Source organism: Uloborus diversus, chromosome 4 (genome assembly GCF_026930045.1).
Source record: "Uloborus diversus isolate 005 chromosome 4, Udiv.v.3.1, whole genome shotgun sequence".
NCBI classification, from domain to species: Eukaryota; Metazoa; Arthropoda; class Arachnida; order Araneae; family Uloboridae; genus Uloborus; species Uloborus diversus.
In genome coordinates this window covers 74,062,933-74,082,796 of record NC_072734.1, presented here as the reverse complement: position 1 = coordinate 74,082,796, position 19,864 = coordinate 74,062,933, and the positions used below count along the sequence as shown (strand labels likewise).

Genomic DNA, 19,864 nt, shown 5'->3' with positions numbered 1-19,864 from the left:
TTTTTTGGCTATTTGGATGTAATTTAGAAAATTGTGAATCATTTGCAGCCCTTTTCAGAACAGAAAAAAAGAAAAAAGTGATGGAGAGTCACAGTTTGTTTCAACTAAAGAAGTAATCTCCTCATGTCAACGAAATATTTCATACTTGTGTGCTCAGTGTTATGATAATGTATCCAATGTGAGAACACCGTGTAGTGGTGTGGCTGCACGATTTTAGAAGAAAGTTCTTGGTATTTTGCGTACGTTGTTACGCTCATATTTAAAATATATGTTTAGTTAGTGAGTGAACAACGATTCCTTTTGTTAGAAACACATTTCAGCAACCAAATGCTTTAGATACATTCATAGAAAATTATAACATAAGACAAGCTTTTTTTTTTTTTTTGAAAAAAGTCACGCATCAACAAATGCCTTTTCTGGAAGCTCTTTAACTTTGTCATTTCTGAGTAACACAAGATAGTCTTCAAGAGTCAAAATAAAAGTTCTCCTTGTCAATTTTGATTTTTTTTGGAAGCGACTCTTTCAATGTCGGAAAAGCTGACGCCTTTTTACATGTATGACTTTGTTTTAACGTTTATTCGCTTTGTTTGTATTGTGGGGAGTTTTTTTTAAAAAAATACTGTACTCTATCAAAGCATCTTCAATCCGCTAACCTTAATTTTCCAACTGTCCAAGCTTCAACTAAATCTACAGTTAAAACAGTTTATAAAATTTGCATGGATGTATATTTTAACCAAGAGCGAAACTTTAAAAAACTCTTACTGCAGACTAATTGTAATAGAGCACAAAAAAAAAAAAAAAAAAAAAAGAATTTAGAAAGCGACAAAAATCTAAATGATAATACAGCCATAACATTGAATTAATATTTTGTTTTAGATAATAAATTCAGTTTCTAATGAAATTAAAACAAGATATGATGATAAATATTTATCATTATTGTTGATCTTAAGCTCAATGTTATATTGATAGGTTATTGAAAAGGAGAAATAAAATGTTTCAATTATAAGCAAAATTTATAGTACTAAGTAAGAAGAATTGTTTTGCGAATTGGAACTACACTAATCAATAATGAAAAACGAAGACTGGCACAATTTTCAAGGTTACCTGGGCTATTTTAAAGAGAAAAATCTAAGAGATATGTTTTCTAACTTAACTTTCTCAAAAGGTAAAAACTGTAATATCAAAATATTTGTGCTATAATTTATGATTAAATAAATTAAAACTATAGTAATCAAAATTTAAATTCTTTTAAAAGGCTTTTTTTTTATATATTTAATCCATTTTATGATCCCATTTTGTTAACCAATATGTATTTTATTCCAAACTGAGGTAACTCATACTTAAAAAACTCGACCCCCCGAATGAATTGTTGAAATGCCGCCCCTGGGTTAATCCACTGGAGTTAGTGTTAAAATTTCAAATATCAAAATATCATCAAACAGGCAATTGCTTCATTCAGATGCAGAATAGTAGAAGCAATTTTCACCCATCATACCTTGACGAGCGACTTTCTAGTAATACAAGATATTTGACCGCAAAAACCAAAATGGAGAATAGCAAATCTATCGCGCCTCGTATGCTCAACCTTGTGAACTATAGACATACCTAAGTAGCATTCACGGCTCCACATTAAGAAGGGAAATGCTAATGTATGCATAAGTCACTAGTTTTCAGTGTAAAAGATTGCATTTTTGAACAGCATGTTAAAACACAAGTCAATAATTTCTCCTTTTAGATTCTCAGCGAGATGGATTAATTGTTTGAATGAGCAGTATAATTTCACCGCCGCCATTAGATATAATGAAGAATTCCATTTTACTTTTTTGGTAAGAGTTCTCCCCCCCCCCTTCATATGGGGCATTTTTGGTCGGTAGAGCTCAGCGCCTTTTTGATTGTGGCGCCGTCATGCTTTGCACGACCTTGCATATAGGGACGGCGCGGTCTTGTAGGTTCCGTCCGGAAAGCTCAGTGCCAGTGTGCAGGTGGCGAATGCCCATTTCTTGGTTTGAGTAGCAAAAAGGACAATTGGGACTCTCGACAATCCTCAAACGGTGAAGATGCTTTGACAAACAGTCGTGGCCAACTAAAAATCGAAGCATGGCCACTGACCCTGCTCTTGGTGCTATTGGGACAAAATTAGGGTTTACATAAACCAAACCTTGTGGATTTTACATTTTAAGTCTTTCCAAAAAACATCCTTAGATTTTTTCCCGATAGATAATTTTATTGCATTAAACGAGGTCAAGACGGACTCATTTGATGTTTGAATAACAGACCCCTTCTTCGCTAAAGCATGAGTGAGCTCGTTTCCCTTAATCGCACTGAGGGAGGGGGGGAGTGGCCTTTTATACGAAACGTCACTCCAGATGCCGTAGGGACCCTATCAGTGCCCAAAATTATCGCATATGACCCATTCACCCCCCCCCCCCCAAGTGCCTTTATGTTTTTTTTTTTTTTTTTTTTTTTTTTTTCAAAATTTGTTTCACGCACCAAAGGGGGAAGCATACCTGTGCAATTTCTGGGGGTGGTAGATTAACCTTTTTTTTCTGTGCACTGCCACTTAAAATGTACGAAATTATTTTCTTATTATGATTATTATATTTTACTTTCTCAAACTGCGGCTTGAAATTCTTAGCTAGGGATATAACAATACATTTTAAAGACGTTCTAATGACTTCTTAAAATAAATAACTAAATAAATAAATTTAAAAAAAAATGGACTTGACTGGAATGACGTCTTGAAAAAAAATATTCGGAAGAAAATTTAATTACAAAAAATAATAATAGAAAATCCTTCGAGAAGTGCTGTTAAAGTTATTGAAAAGTAATTCACTGAAGTGAATAAGAAAATATCCCCCACCAAATTCTGAACTCCAGACACTTTAGCTCAGGGGTTCCCATAGGGGGTTCCAGGGGGTCCCCTCAGGAGTCGCGAAGCATCTTTTAGGGGGCCGTGACATTTTCCCTAGATTTAAAAATGTATCAATGCATAGTTTAAAAATAAAAATACACAGGAGAAAAAAAGCATCATTTTAGAGTAGCATCAATATTTGAGCGCGATGAAAATTTAGGAGTACAGCTACGGGGATCCAGCAACTCCCCCCTCCTCTTCCCTCTCATGCTAAAGTTCCTGATCCCCTCCAATATCCCCCAAGGTTATCTAAAACTTCGGTTTATAAACTTCAATCTCTAAAAATTCCTCTTAACATCATTCAAAGTCGTGTGAAATTTCGATTTTGGAATTTAAATTTCGAATAATTTCTATGAGAGCTTCTCTAAATCCAAACTTTTATCCTGAAAGATGGGCCCGTAGTGGCGCTTTTATTACTTAACTTTGAAAATATTTTAGGAAGAGCACCGAACTCCATCTCGTCTCCTAACTTTATCAAAAATACCCAAGAAATGGGTTTTTATAATTTTAATTTCGAAAAAAAAAATCCAGAGCAGTGCCTACTGTCCCCTTTTACATAATTAAAGATCGTAAAAAATTTCGTTTTTATTGCTTGAATTAAAAAAAAACCTTTGGGAGAGTCTCTGAACATTTTTCCGTCATAAGAGATAACCTACATTGTTTGTTTTTTTTTTTGGGGGGGGGGGGGCTTAAAACTTCGAAACATTTCCTTGGGAATACCCCCAATCCTCTTTCCCCCCACATCATTAAAACTCGTCCAAAAGGCCCTTTTTGGAACTTCAATTCCGAAACAAATTCTGGGGAGAGGTTTTGAATCCAAACCTTTTCCTAACGTTTACAAGAACCTCCTAACGTTTTAGAACTTCAAACTCAAAAATTTTCCGGGGAAAGATCTCCCGAATCTCTTTTCTTCTCTTATCTTCAGCAAGGATGGTCTACAACTGAGCTTACTTTGGACATTTCATTTTCATTTTTGAAAAATTAGAGAGCATCCCCGAACCTCGTATCGTTAAAATCGTCTAAAACTTCATTTTTAGGACTTCTACTTCAAAAAATTTCAAAGGCAGCATCTACCAAACCGTTCATAAATGTCTCTGAACCCTCGTCCTTCGAACATCACCAGAGATCGTGTAAACTGTAATTTTCGAATTATAATTTTGAAAATTTTCTGTGGAAAGACCTCCGCGAATGTTACACCTACGACTTTATAGTTGGTGTAAATCTAACCTGGCAGCACTGTGAAGGTGCTGCCAGGTTAGGTTTGCCCCAACAATAGGTTCATGTTGTTAGTTCTCTTTCTCCGCTTACTTAACACAGTTCTCTTACATTGATTGTGCGGATGCTAAAAATCCCCCCCCCCCAACCAAAAACCTGGACTCTCTCTTGCTATATATATATATATATATGTATGTGTGAAAAAAATTGAGCGGCTACCAAACGCCATACCCCAAATTTGATCTCGCGTCTCGCGGTGGCGTTGTTGAAAGAAAATACCTTCATTCACTTCAATGAAAGCTGGAGATGCTAAGACTAACATAAGATTTTTATGACCTCAACTCCTGCAAAAACCAAATCCTGTATTCGCTCTGCTAGGACGCAAGAATTTCGAAAGTGTCGAAGTGTGTGTTTAACTCTATTAGTGACTGTCTGGTTTTTCTATTTCTACAATAATTGTGCGAAACCTCCAGTTAGCATAAATAAAATATCTCAAGCACTTTAAGTTATCGTGTAAAATATGCGTTTTGTCTGCGCATATGTTCTCTCACACACACATACACTGGTGTGCAAAAATTAAGGACGAGACGGTTTTTTTAAATATAACTTTGTACAAAAGCTTTCCAAATCAACACATTTAATACCGTAAGATCCCCAATACGTAAGGACATGTGTAATGTAAGCAACACTTACTAAAAGAGAAATCAGAGGGATAAAAAGAAGCTTCTCTGTTAAAAAAAATGTATTCAAAAATGAAACTCTGAATGTATTCATTTTTTTTTTGAATAGAATTGATTCAAAAATGAGTAAATGTGGCATCAAATACAAACATACGAGAAATACGAGTCATGAAATGAGTACATGTGTTTCTCAAAATTGAACCTTATTGATTCGGAGCTATATTGAGTAATGAAAGTATTCAAAAATGAGTAAATTTTCATTATTTTTGAATACCCATTTTTTACAGTGTTTATTGAAAAAGTAGCATGGAGCGCAATGCGACTGAAGGCCGAAACATCCCTGTGAAGGGTGTCCAGCAAGAAACATCCGGTCTTAAGTAGGGGATATGATCTCCCCCGACTGCTAGGCAGGTTTCACAGCGTCTGCCCATGCTGAGAATGAGGGTATCAATGAGTTGTTGAGGCATTGCTGCCCATTCGTCTTGCAGCGCCAATCGAAGCTCCCGAATCGTTACTGGTGGTAAGGTACGAGCTGCCAAGCGTCTGCCTAGAAAATCCCATACATGCTTGACGGGATTGAGATCCGGAGATCGTGCCGGCCAATCCATACGTTCAATATCCTCACTCTCTGTCACTCGGCAGCTACTGTGCGATGACATGGTGCATTTTCGTCCATGAAAAGGAACTGCGGACCCATAGCGCCTCTAAAAAGATGCACATATGGAAGAAGAATCTCGTTACAATAACGGGTCCCGTTGACTGAACCTGCGTCGAAGATGTGAAGGTCTGTACGACTACCAAGCATGATGCCTCCCCAAACGAGAACACCGCGACCTCCATACCTGCCCCTTTCAATGATGTTCGAGGGATGATTGCGGCTTCCCCGCTCTCTCCAGATGAGTATGCGATGAGAATCGCTACTCAGATGGAATCTGCTCTCATCTGTAAAGAGTACTCGTCCCCATTCATTGTCTCTCCAATTCCGGTGTTCCCGGCACCACAGAGAACGCCTTCTCCGATGGACAGGCGTTAGAGGTACACACCGTATAGGGCGTCGTGCAAACAGACCACCACCGTGCAGTCTTCTGGCCACGGTAAAACGCGATATCGGTCGTCCAGTCGCCTGTGTCGTGTGTCTAGCGATTTCTCCCGCTGTCTGCCGCCTGTTTCTTCTGGCCTGTAAGGCAATATACCGGTCATCTGCGGGTGTGGTTCCTCGTGGACGACCACTACTGAACCCCCGGATAGCTGTTCCTGTAGTTTGAAATTGTCTCCAAAGTCGTGAAACGATGCTGTGAGCAATTCCGAACTTTGCAGCCACACTTGTCACACTGCGGCCTTCCTCCAACTTCCCAATGATTCGACCTCGGGTAAAAGCATCCAGATGTCGTCTAACAGATTGATTATTCGCCATTTCTCGCTGAGGCAGCAACTCGGTGTGACTTTAACTGCTATACGAGGCTTGGCTAGTTGCTTTTTAGCTTAGTGAAGTTACTATTATTTAGTTTAATGGAAGAGCTATGCGCTCATAGTACCAAGTCGGAGCCGACCGTTTATTTGTGGACGATAAAATTTTTTGAAGAGGAACTTATGATGCAAAGGTCTTCCATTAGGGGGCCTGATCTTGTTCTGCCAACGCATCCCGAAACGGTTTGGAAAACCTATATAGACAAGAAAGAGAGACATCAAATTTTTTCAATTACACATTTCGAGCAGAACCATTGAAATTTACCAAGATAAACAAAAGATACGAGATCATGTGTTCGTTAAGGGTGGAGGATACGAACGGGAATTTCGAAATTCAATGCAGCGGCGTGATGGGCTATCACAGTTCATGTTTTTATTTGAGACAAAAATTTAAATTTTATTGCAGATTTTGTTATTTAAATTATTACAGTACCTTTGATTTTTCATCAGCCCAAAATGATTTAGTTTTTAAAGGTAGCTTCAGAGTTACTGGATGTTCTACAACTGGACTAAACATAGAGCTTTTGTACTCTACGCCTGAAAACGATTTAACGAGCTTGTCGGATAGCTTCAGAACATCGCTATCATCTAAATCGTTAAGTGATTTCATCATTGTCGTCAAACACAGGAATATACCTGTTCACAAGTGTATTCTATCCTCCCGATCGCCTGTTTTCGCTTCCATGTTTAAAAGCGAAACCTTGGAAATGCTCGGTAATAAACTGGTTATTGAAGGCTTCGATTTCAAGACAATGGAAACATTTATTTTTTATCTTTACAAAAGCCAACTTGGTGAACTTGCTGCTGAAGAATATCCCCCCCCCCCAGCTATATGCTGTTTCCGATTAGTACGCGTTAGAATCTTTGAAGAATACTTGTGCTCGCAAGTTGATCGAAAACGTTAATGTGCTTAATACCTGTGATGTGTATGCTTTGGGATATTACCATAATGACACAGTTCTAAAGACCACTGCGAAAAGTTGCATAAAGCAAAAACGGAGTGTCTATATTTTAAATAGTGAAAGCTGGAGAAAATTATCTTTTCAAAATAATGAGGTTGCTAGCGAAATACTGAAAAATCTTAAAATAAACATAACATCTCGCCTCGTTCATGATATTTTGATTTTATTTGGCCGTTATGACAGCAAAATAATTTGTGGGTGAATTTATTCCTTCTGTAAAAAATCACAGCTTATAACTCTGTAACAAAAATTGGATTGCAAACTAAAATAATTAAACTTAGCTAGAATTTTTTGATAAATGATGTTACCGTGGTGGTTGCTATCTTTCACACACCATTTTGTATAAAAGTTTTGTGATTTTTAATGATCAATATTTACTTTTGCTTTGAAATTATGCTGTATATAAGAAGTTGATTCATTCATTTAATTGTTAAAATGTTAAGTTTTTGATCCCATAAAAGTAGGTTTGGTACCGTGCTTTATGTTTTATTTTTGTAGTTTAGATACATTATTTTTTAATATTCGTCGTTTGTTAATTTCTTCTGCTTCACACAAAATATGTGTATTTACTTAAACAAAACACATGCCCAGAGAACCAACAAATGGGTTTCTCCAAATCTCTGCTTAAAGATTTAAAAAATTGCTCTAATTTTGTAGCGAAAAATATTTTTATGTTGCTGAAAATATCTTAAAATGTAATTGTTGTACTAGATCGATATTATTACAGTAAGACCCCCCCTCCCCTCTTTTTTATGGGGAAAGTATTTTTATTTACGAATTTCCGTCCTGAAAAAAAAAAAGAACGTCTCGATAAAATATCGTTTTGTTCGGGATGTTTTAATGTCTTTGTGTTTGTATGAAAAGTTTAGATTTTCCTATTTTTATGGCGAAACGAAAAAGAGAAAAATTATGATTATGAAATAAAAAAAGAATTATTTATTATTTAAATTACGCATAAAATTTGGCGGCCGATTTTTCACTACTTCACGTCTCTTGGCGCCGCTAGTAGTCTTGCAACCCTATTCTCCGCGAGCGAGTTGAATCAATCCAACATTTCAGTTCCAGTTCTCCACTTAAATTATTATTTCCGAGCAGCTCCTTGTTTGGATAATATGCTAAAGAAGTTCTGTCGTATATTTTTTGTTTCAGCATTTGGAATACTTTAGTGATCATATAAATTCGTAAGTTGTAATAAATATTTTTATCTATTTTTAATATTAAAAAAATGAAAATTACGCGTGCTTGTAAGATATTTCAAATGTAGCTAAAAATGTCTTAAAACGTACTTATTATGCATAATCGATGTTATTACAATTTAAAAAACCCTCCTCTTTCCTTTAATGCGATTTTTTTTTCTCAAGATTTGTTGCTCATTTTGTTTCATTTTACTTTTTTATTTTACTTTTTTGTTCGCTGCAAACAACAATGTAATTTTTGATATTAGTTTATTTTTCTCATCTGATTTTTACAATATGTATTTTGAAAAATATTTTTAAAAATGTGTTTTGAATAATTTTTATCTCATTAATTACCTTTCATTGGACATGTACAATGAAATGTGATAACGTTGGCAGTGCATCTTCGGAAATATAAATATCCATTAATGTTATATTATAAGCATACCTACTTGGTATTTATTTTTTAATTTTTCCTGTTTATGAACTTGAATAAATATAAACAATACGAGAAGTTTTTTCACTGAAGGTCTGCAGTGCGACTCGTATGCAGCGTGCGATGCTTCCGATATTTTTGAGCAATCACGAATTGCTTGTTATCCTCACTTGACCAAAGTTGATGTTACCATTATTTTTTAGATTACCATGATGAGGTTGCTTTTAAATATTTATTTAGAGAGAACATTTTCGTCGTCTTAGTTACAAATCGTCTACGGTTTAATTTTATTCATATTTTGTTCTGAGTTTAACTCAATCGGGCTATACATTTGAAAAAAAAAAAAAAAAAACCCCGGATTTTTGTGAAAAATCCATTCACGAAAAAACATCTATATAGATGAACTGAGAAATAGCAAAACTTCATCTAATTACACCTTGGTGAATTTTTTAGTTTTGAGGGTCAATTAACAATATCCAATAGCCAAAATATGAACATTTAATAGGTTGCAACTTCCGTATTTAATGTCATTTAGCCATTATTGGCAATTTTAATTTGATTCATTTGTTTACTCTCTAAATATCACCAACAGTGGCCAAATTGAAACTAAATTCAAAAAAATAAATAAAAAATAAAATAAAATAAAAGTAAACAAATAAATAAAAAATATAAAAAATAAAGAAAAAAGAAAAAAAATCGTGCCGCCCAAAAGACTGGCGATATATCGCCAAGTGTCCGACAAATTATAACACAACTTGAGTTTACATCGAAATTAGCAATGATTTTCCCCCAAAAAGGGGCAAAAGACCCCCTTAGGAACATCCGAATGCAACCAAAAGGGAAGGTGCACAACTGGACCCCACTAGGAGTCTACATACCAAATTTTAACTTTCTAGGACATACCGTTTTCGAGTTATGCGAGATACATACACACATACACACATACATACGTACATACGGACGTCACGAGAAAATTCGTTGTAATTAACTCGGAGGTCGTCAAAATGGATACTTCGGGTGACTGTACGCTCCTAGGCATATATCCACGTGTGATCGAGTCGAAAAAAAAAACTCAACATGCATTCGGGGGTGAGAAAAATGGAAATTAAGGCCGATTTTTGAGTGAAATTTTTTTCGCGATGTAAAAGGAAGTAAAAACATTACTTGAAAACAGTTCTGAAAAAAAAAATGTGTTTACTTAATTTAAAAACAAAAGGGGGAAAAGGATCAAGCTTTATCTAATTATTCTGCGTATGCAAAATATTTCTAATTCGAAGCTTCTACTTTTTCAAGCAGTTTTTTTTTTATTTATTTATTTATTTTTTGAGGGCATAAGTAATTCTGTTAGAATAAATTAAAAGCTGTTGTTGCAGAAAAAGTGCCAAGAATTTTTCCTATATTAGAGGAATTAGAGATGCTCCAAATATTTGGTAGGTATTCGGTATACTGCATCTTCAGCAGACAAATTGAATATTCGGTTCGGCCGGATACTTCAATACTCGGCAACCGAGTAGTAAACAAATTTAATTGTTTAATGATTGATAAACAAACACATTTTTTAAATATTGAATGAAAGTTCCAATACCGTACCCTATTATAATTTCTTTGATAGCACTACAGTGCAAAATTAGTTCAAATTGTCACTTAGTAATTTTATTACATTCAAAGCAATTTTAGTGGGAGAGAAAACACAGATGTTAAATTAAAGTTTTGTGTGTTCCAATATTTCTTAAATCTTATGACACATCATAGCTTTCCTATGAAAAGTTCATTTAAATATGACACAGTAACCAGAAAAAAAGCCCTCATAATGTTAAGTAGTAATAAATATAGAAAGTCAATTTTTTTCAACTTATAATTAACTGCTCATCTTTTATATAAAATATATGCTACTTAAAAAAGGGGGAAACACTTGGATATTATATTATGCGGTACTTTAAGTTCTAAAGTTTTACACCATATTCAGTGACGTCGCTGCGAGAGGGTAGTTCACATCGGGTGTCACCGTCTGGGGGGGGGGGGCACCCAAAGTGGAATTGCAAGTTTTTGAAAAATATGAAGTTAAAACGCATTTTTAAGACTAAAAATTTGAAAATTTTCCGGGGGGTGGAGGAACCCCCTGGACCTTCCCTTTTCCCATCCCACCTCATGGAGTGCATACTGTTTGTTATTGAGGATTAGGTTCATATTATCCATAGATCTAGTAATGACATTTTCTTATCCAAAAAAAACGAAACCCCATTATCTTTCCCTGTGTTTAAGATAGGTTTAAAATCATTAAGGGGCCATCAATTTCATACCCCCCCCCCTTCAATTTGACCTATCGACGGCCTGCACATATGCATCAAAGGCAAGTTAGATAAAAAGCGTTCAGTTTTTATTTTTCTTTTGTACATTAGTCCACTTAAAACTTCGTTATGACACAAATGTGGTTGCTTCTAAAAATTGTAGGAATGTCATACATAAATGCGTACGTAAAATATTAAAAACTCTTTTTCCCCCCCCCCCCCCCCGTTAATGGGGGGCAGGAGGTAACACCATGAAAAAAAGTTTCAACTTTTTTTCAAAGTGCAAAGTTTCACTTTGCACTTAGAAAATATAAATGTCTGGCAAAGTTTTAATTTTATTCCTCAATGTTAATTGATGCTACAATTGCACCGTGTGACATTTTTTAAAAATAGTAACATTGAGTTAAACAGCTGTTTCATGTTAAATTTGGCTTGCTAAACGCCAACATGTAAACTGAATTCTTGCAACACGCATCATTTAAAGTTATTATGAATTCAATTTCCTTAAATGAATAAAAAGTGAAAATAGCAATTAAAAGCTAAACACGTTTATTTGCATTTATTTTGAATTTTAATAAACAATATAGCAATACATAATAGTTAATAGGTTGCATTAAACACAACTGTGCGTTTATTCATCATTTTATAAATAACTAAAATTTTTGGCACATGTTTAAAAAAAAGATTTGTTGATGATTATTGTAGTCATTTAAAAAGAAACATTTTTTAAATATGCAGAAATGGAATAATGTTAAACAAATGTTTAAATAAAATTCATTCATTTCTCTTTATTTCAAAAAAAAAGAGAATGATTTGTATCGTTGAAATTTAATTTATTGCTTGTTGAATAACTGTGCATAAAATGCTCATAAAGGTTTTAAAGAATTATTTAAATTAAAAAAAATGTTATTAAGGAAACACGACCTTTTTAGTCTGATAAACTTGAAGCCAAATACTAGAAATTTAAAACCTTTGATTTGTATTTTAATTCGCGTCATCACATTTTACTCATTGAATCAAAGCATCAAGAAGTTCACCCTTACCAGTTGAACAATCGTTTTTTTTTTTTTTTTTTTTAAAGTTGATGTTGGTCTGTTTTTTCAGAGTGTCATGGTAACGAGAATAAGTCGAGCGCATGGTCTTGTTTCCGAAAATTTAAAAAATCGTTTCTAGAAGAATTTTTTAGAAGTTTTTTTTTTTCTGGAAAAGCATGCTTAAAACATAGGATTCGACCGTCTTTTAAATAATTTGACAAAATTTAATATTTTTAAAAATTTATTTTAATCGGTGCGCAGATTTAATTTAATTTTTTACGCTTCTGCACATAACGTCACAAAGGATGAAATGCCATTCACTGATGCCATTAGCGCAGAGCGCAGTATTTAATTCGAATCTTTACTCACATGTACTGGCAACGATATAGCAAGCGTAGAGTGCAATATATTTAATTCGCTTCTGAATCATCATACCCTGGAAACGCGGTAGACAGCAAGCGTAAACATTCAGCGCGCCAGTGGAGTGCTCGCCAAAGTGCATGACTTGTGACGTCATAAAGACCACGCCTTGTTTCAAAAATCGGACCTTTAAAAAAATTAAATATTAAACATTTTGAAAATAAAAGATTTTCCTCGCTCCATGTTGTTTTTCTTGCCATGTAAAAGCAACGAGAATGAACGACAGAAAGCTTAAACAACAAATTAACAAAACAAACAAGACAAAATGGAGCTCAGAGCCGAAATTTATTACACGTGTTCCATGAAATTGCAGTGTTGCTAAAAAAAATGTTCAGATAACCAAACCGGTCTTGTCAGAAACATCCTCCCCCCCCCCCCTTTTTTATATAAATTCTTAAAATCAATTTTTTAATCACAAAATGGGAAGTCCTATGCTATGAATCAAAAGTACTTTGACTTCACACGAACTCATCTAGTCCCCCTCCATTACTGAACACCCATTTTGTCCCATTAGGTTACCCGAAGCACGAAATAAAGAACAAATAACAGCTTCAGTTAATGAGCATTATACTCGTAGGTCATGATCTGCCTTCCGGAGATAAAAAGATTTGAAAGTCTGTGGCGGGACTTTCAGTTTGAAAGTGAAATTAATTTTTATTTGTTCCACATGCGTCCCGCAATCGGTTTTTAAAGAAATCAACAGCAACTTCCGGAAGGATAGTTTTTCTATTAAGCAAGATACAATAACCCTCTCTCTAACGTTCTGTAAGGAGCAGAGTTTCAAGATTTAAGAACAGTAACTACAGGGCAAGTTTCTAGGAGTGAAAGCGGGGGGGGGGGGGGGGGGATTTATGAGGTTGGGAGCAATTACTGGAACTGGTGTATTTTTTAGGGGTGCTTTCCGACGTAGAACGTCTCTTCATGATAAATCTGAAAAATTCAATCGTTACAAAGCATTAAACCTTAAAAATGTCGCCGATCAAAGTATAAAAATCGTTTTCATTGCGATTAACGACGCATGCGCAAAGACATACAGTTAATTTGTGACGAAATTAATTTATGTTTTCTTATGCATGTTGTGCATAGAAATCGATAAAAGTACACATTAAACTTATAAGGACATTCAAATGAAACGTGGTCACTAGCCTAAAGTAACGGTTACGATTTTACTAACTCAAAAATAATCGCCAAAACTACTGGTTCATTTATCCCGTTGCAACACTTAGGCGGTCAATTCCATTTCTGAAGAAGCTAATAGGTTGCTATCGGATCCAGGACTTTGTGTGTGAACCCAGTCACACACTTCGTCGTCCATTGTGATATCCGCGACATCCGGTGTATCATCTACCAATAGCTTGTTTTAGAGATCCAAAAATAATGAAAGTCACACAGTGAAAGGTCTGCACGGTGAAAGGGTGCGGATTTTTATTAGCCTGAATACGGGATTTTAGCCGTCCCGTATGGAAGTTCCCCGGGACGCGGGACAATTTTTCAAAATGCGGGACTGTCCCTTGAAATCCGGGACGTCTGGCAACCCTGGTAACGAGAGACTCGCTTAAGAATACTGCGACTCTCTCCTCATACGTACATTGTATATAGCAAACTTGCAAATCATAGAGGAACTTAGAGTATCGTGAAATACACCACGTTTTTCTCTGAATTGTGCACAGAACATGATTGAGTGAAAAAGTCAAGTCAAAAAATTGAAGCAAACTTTAACTAGAGTTTACTTGCATTGGTTTAATTTAAAGGGATTTTTGGAAGAGGATTTTACTCAACAACGTCAAAAACTAATAAAACAATAAAAAAGTATAATTAGGAGTGCTTTATGAAATAGTCGGGTTGTTGCAAATGGAGGGTGCGCCATCGCTCTTGATTAAACTTCGAAGTTGTAGCTTGAAAAACGCAGTTTAGACAATTTTTGGTAAACTTTGGAAGGGGTTTTCTCCCCTTATATAAATCGTAATAATTACATAACGTGCCGTACATGTTCATCTTATTTGAAAAATGTTTTAATACGTTTCTTTTCCCATCCATAGTTAAACAACTGCCCCCTTCACAAAGATAAGGGATCATCCGGGGCGGAATGCCCTCCACTATCTTTGACTGATACGCCACTGGTGTGTAGAAGTGCAAATTGAGTACCCCCACAAATGCTAAATTCTCTTTTGAGTAGTCATTTCATTTTCCTTTCTAGCTCTACTCTGACGAATTTTTGTATCACTTCTTTACGCAGGGGCGTGCACAGGGGTTGAGAAGGGACACCTGTTGACCCGGGTCCGAGATTTTTAGAATGATGAGTGAAATATAGGAGTAAACAATATAGAAGGACGTACGTAAAAGTCATTTATGATGGGCCCCATAGTTTCTGTGTACACCCCTGTCTGTAGGAATATAATCAATAAAGTACTTTATTTAAAAATCATGATATTTTTTCGAAATAATCTTGCCCAATTGCTGCCCTTTTCAGTTTTGCGCCCCTGGCGCGGCGGGAGTCACTGCCGCCAACTCCTATATGCCACTGGTTCAGAGCATCTTTTTAGGTAGTTATTTGGGTGATTTCTGGAATGAACCTGATTTCTGTAATGGTGTAATGACTACATTCAGTGCTTCGAAATTTTCACTTATGCAAAGGAGCAGGGGCGCACCGAAAATTAAATTTTTGAAAGGCGGAAATTCTCAATTTGCAAAAGGAACTTCCAGTTTTGCCGAAAGATGATAATTTTACCGAATGGAACTTCAAAATTCACCAAATGATGCAAATTTTGCCGAATAACGATGATTTTTCCGAATCTTCAAACAAAATTTGTCGAAAAAGGACATTTTTGGGAGGTCAGAGTGACCTCCTATCGGAGCGCCGCTACATGGGAAATAGGAATGTGTGACAATACAGAAGCTTTCGATCCACAACAGACATACCATCAACTATTTTCCTTAAAATGGAAACTAAATTTGTTTTGCACATATCTATGCAATTTCTATCATTCATCTTTTTTCCTTTTTTCTGCCATCAAGACCAACGTAGTTGTTTGTTTCCAATTACATGAGAAAATCACACTAATTACACCGCAAAAGGTCAAGACCTCCCCGAGCTGTGAACTGTGAGAGCTAGCAGAACGGTCTTGCTATGGAACCAGCAATTTGCAAGAAAAATGAATTCTGCTAACACCTTCGAACACTCGGTCTTCTTTGTTTTTATGTTCTGCTCTGGTCAGACGACTTTCTGCGTTGCCATATGGAATGCAAGAAATTGCCTAGGGATGTCACGATAAAAATCAGACGGTTCATTTGCGACATTTATTTATGAAGTGTTCTAATGGCTTTGCCGATCTCTGGGTAATAGAGGAGTGGTTGATTTATTGTGGAAGAGGAACTTGAAACGGAGTGATTTAAAAATAATTAGGTTTTGTTTATAATTCCGACATGCTTTTGAATCATTTTTTTCGCGTATTTTCTACAAATTATTTTGAACAATAAGAGATATTTGTTATATATCTTTAATATTATGAGTAGAAATTAATACACTTTCAGCTAAAGTATGGAAATCTTCTTCATTCTTTGGGGGACACAGGTTTTCAGAAAATAAAATGTATCCATACTAAATAAACAAAAACCTTTGTTGTAAAAGTTAAAACCAACAATGTTAAAGAAACACAAATATAGTTGTAAAAAAAAAATAACAACGTTAAATTGCTTTGTCGGCTGTCGAGTCATCCATAAGCTCACTGACTTTGCATTAAAAAGGGGGTTCCTTTGTAGTCCCGAAACACATGTCTGCAGTGATCTGCTTACAACTGCTTATGTCAAAACCCGACTCCAGAGTGCCGTGTGCCACACAACACTCACTTTGGGCTTATTTCAAAACCTGACTCCTGGGTGCCACTCTTAAGGAATCTGCTTACTCAAAGCAAATGTATGAAATGGTGGCTACTACAGCGTCATTAATTAAACATTCGATTTGATTCCAATTATTTTTTCTTTTAGGTAGGAAGAAAAAAAAAATATGGTGACTTCTCCTTTGGTGATGACTGAATGAATGAAGAAGAGCAGAATTTGTTTTTAAAAAAATGATAACTCGGATATGACCCATAGGTCGGTGCTTGTCGAAGATCTGAAAACGAGAAATTTGAAAGTATTTCAGAAGTAAGTAATTTTAAAAGTTGTATTGTTTGGCTGCCTTACCACCGTTATAGCAGGACGATTACCTCAATACATTGAGCTAAGAGGTCTCAAACTTGACATTTTTTCGAAGGTCAGCCATAAAATCTACAATATATTTCTATTTAGACTCTAAATGTAATGATGTAATCCCCCCGAGGGCGCCCATATAAGAGGGCCAGTGGAGCACACGACGAATGGATGCAATTTTCAACCTTTTATCTACAGAGGGGTATTTGATCCAGAGCCCCGCGTAATGCTCTTTTCATCTGACAGCATTTCACACTTTTTTCTGTTTTTTCATAGTGTCCCTGTGCAAATGTAACGTTCAAGTGACATGCATATATATATACTCGTGTATTCTGGTGTTTGTATTCTGTATTCTGCTGTTTTGTTTTGTATTCTGTTTCGTGCGTTTTGTGTTCTGTTGCTGTGCCCTGTATTTTGTATTATGTATTGTTTTAAAAGTAAATAAATAAGGCTTCAAATTCCCGGGGTCCCTAATCTGGGCGAGTCACAACTGTGATAGGAACAGGGGACCCTCGGGTGTGATGAGATGTGATGGGAGCACAAGCCCCCCCCCCCTGCTTTGAAATTAGAACTTCCTTGCTTTTAGTATTTTTTTTCTTTGCAAAAATGTAAAAACATTTTTCCTCCAGCCATTAATGAATAAGTTATTAAAAATGTGAAATTTAATAACTCTGTTTGCATATGGGCGCCCTTGAATCCCCTCCCCCCGGAAAAAAAACTTAGGTTGAAGCTCAGTGCCCATAGATAATCGAAAATTGAAGGTTGATGATTTTGAGGAAAACACTAAGTAAGGACCAACTTCCGGAATTTTAGTGAGTCACAATAAGTTTTTTTTGGACGAAAAGAAAAAATACGTATCTTCTAAAATCATTAAAAGAAACCACTGTGAATTTTTCAGAAAAATCAAAAATGGTAAGTATCTAACCTGTCTGACTCTTAAACAGCAACTTCATCTCAATACGAAATTTCCAGATTGCTAATTCCCATCATTAAGATCCCATCATAAGAAATGAAAATACATAACGTTATACGTTGTTAATAATCTTTATGATAAGTATACTGGTGGATATCGGCCATACAATCTTTATTATTGCATCTTAATCACTATTTCTTTTTTATGGATATGCCTCCTATTACCTGGTCGAAAAAAATCACCAGCTATAATATGACGGGTAAAAATTTCTTGGCCATTTCCATTCCATTCTATTTCTGGAAAAATCAACCCAAAGAGTAGGATCCTAACGCAATTCGTGGTTGCGAAAAACATAATTCGAATTCAAGACGTCAAAATTCAATTTGTTTTCTTTTCTTTTTTTTTTATTAAATCGGCGCTTGATTTCCTTCATCTTTCATTGAAAGTCCAATTAAATTTTCGTTGTATCTCAATTTTATGCCATATACGTATTACCCTGCAAAATCGCAAGTACTAATGATAAATTAAAAATGTAAAAAATCTCCCACTTGTTATAAATGAATCATAGCTAAGAACAGTTGTGATCATTTTTTTTTACCCGAGAGCTGCAATGAGTTTCACGGGCAAGAACACATATAAAATTTCGTTTATTTATTACTTTTTTGATATTACATGCTTATTTTATTAGTATGAAATTTCCATCTGTAGCCAATTTGAGCAACCAATTATACCAAAAATAAAATCGTTAACAACTTTCTTGCGCTTAAAACTTACTAATATGCATCGAAGAAAATAATTGATTTCTCTTTCACCAAATAGGAACGATCCGGGTAGGAACTTTGAATCTTTAATATATTTCAAACTTAAATTAATCAGGTAGCTTTTGAAAGCCGTTGCATTTTTTTTGCTGTTCATTCCGAAATTTAATATGGAAGTTTAACTTTTCTCTTGTTTTAAAACGAAATTGTGTACTTATTTGGCCTAATTTAATTATTTGGCGAAATAATTTTTATTTTAGATAAGATAAAGATAAGATAAAATTTATTAACAAACAAAATACACATACATAACAGTAAGCAAAATTTAAAAAAAAAGTAAAGTTAAAAAAAATTACTAATTATAAAACATAAATTACAAACTTCATAACAAAACATTAAGAAAATCTTGACTATAGTTCAACACGAGTTAGTATTAAATTTAGCACTAAAGAGCGCCAAAGGCACTGTCCGCAGTGTTTTTTAATTGATTTAGTATGGAGTACAAACACAAATATGTATTAACAGAAATATTTACAAATTAATTTTACACAAGTAGTAAAAATTTTACACAGAACAATTATTGGACTGTTTGATTCCAGAGAAAAAAAAACACAATAACTCGCATTGAAACATTCAATAGTATAAAAATTACAATACAAAATTTTACAAATACTTACAATTTTAATGGAACCTTTTTATTAATTAACAGCTTGTATATTGAATTGTTAATAATTGAATATTAATTTTAAATTTAAGCAACATTGCATTTGTTACGTTTGATAAACAAATTAAGCTCTTTGTTTTGACTAGTTGGACGAAACATTTTGAAATTATTTTTCATGTTTTTTGCTTTTACAGAGCTTGTTTGTTGAAATCTTTCTGTTCGTTGGTTTTAGTAATGAACTTTCATCGTATACTACCATAAATGCACACATCCAAAGTCTGCAATGTTTTCACTCTGAGATTTTATCACTTTAAGATAATCATCATAAAAACTCGAATTTCAGTATGATTGCAACTCACCGCTAAAAAATATCGTACTGTAGTACGAAGCTGAAATATTGCATGTAGTGTAAATTTGATTAAACATACACAGCATGCAATAAAGTTTGACTACTCAATACGGACGAAATAATACGAAGATGAGCATGTACATTAATTTCCGCCATGGACCCAAGATTAATTTTCACTAGCTGTTTGCGGACCACATGAAAATTGCTCGCGGACCCCAGGTTAAGAAGTACTAGTTGGGGAATGTGGGGCAAAGTAAAATAGCGGGACAGAGTGAAATGGTGAAATATTTAGTCTGCTTTTACAGTGTTGCCAAATGGTCAAATCCAGATTTCCCCAATTCCCTTCCAATTTTTCCACAAAAAGCGATGTTTTCTACCAGAATTCCCCAAATTCAAAAATTATA

At 35.0% G+C, this 19,864-nt stretch overlaps 1 protein-coding gene across 1 annotated transcript in view; it reads left to right on the top strand.

The window, feature by feature from the left end:
* The first annotated feature begins 8,322 nt into the window (after positions 1–8,322).
* Positions 8,323–19,864, top strand: part of LOC129221213 (uronyl 2-sulfotransferase-like) — a 63,073-nt gene continuing 51,531 nt past the window's right edge. The window contains exons 1-2 of the mRNA XM_054855668.1: positions 8,323–8,416; positions 16,573–16,731. Coding sequence (XP_054711643.1) covers positions 16,670–16,731 — 62 coding nt within the window. The 5' untranslated portion in view covers positions 8,323–8,416; positions 16,573–16,669. The remainder of the gene's footprint in view (positions 8,417–16,572; positions 16,732–19,864) is intronic.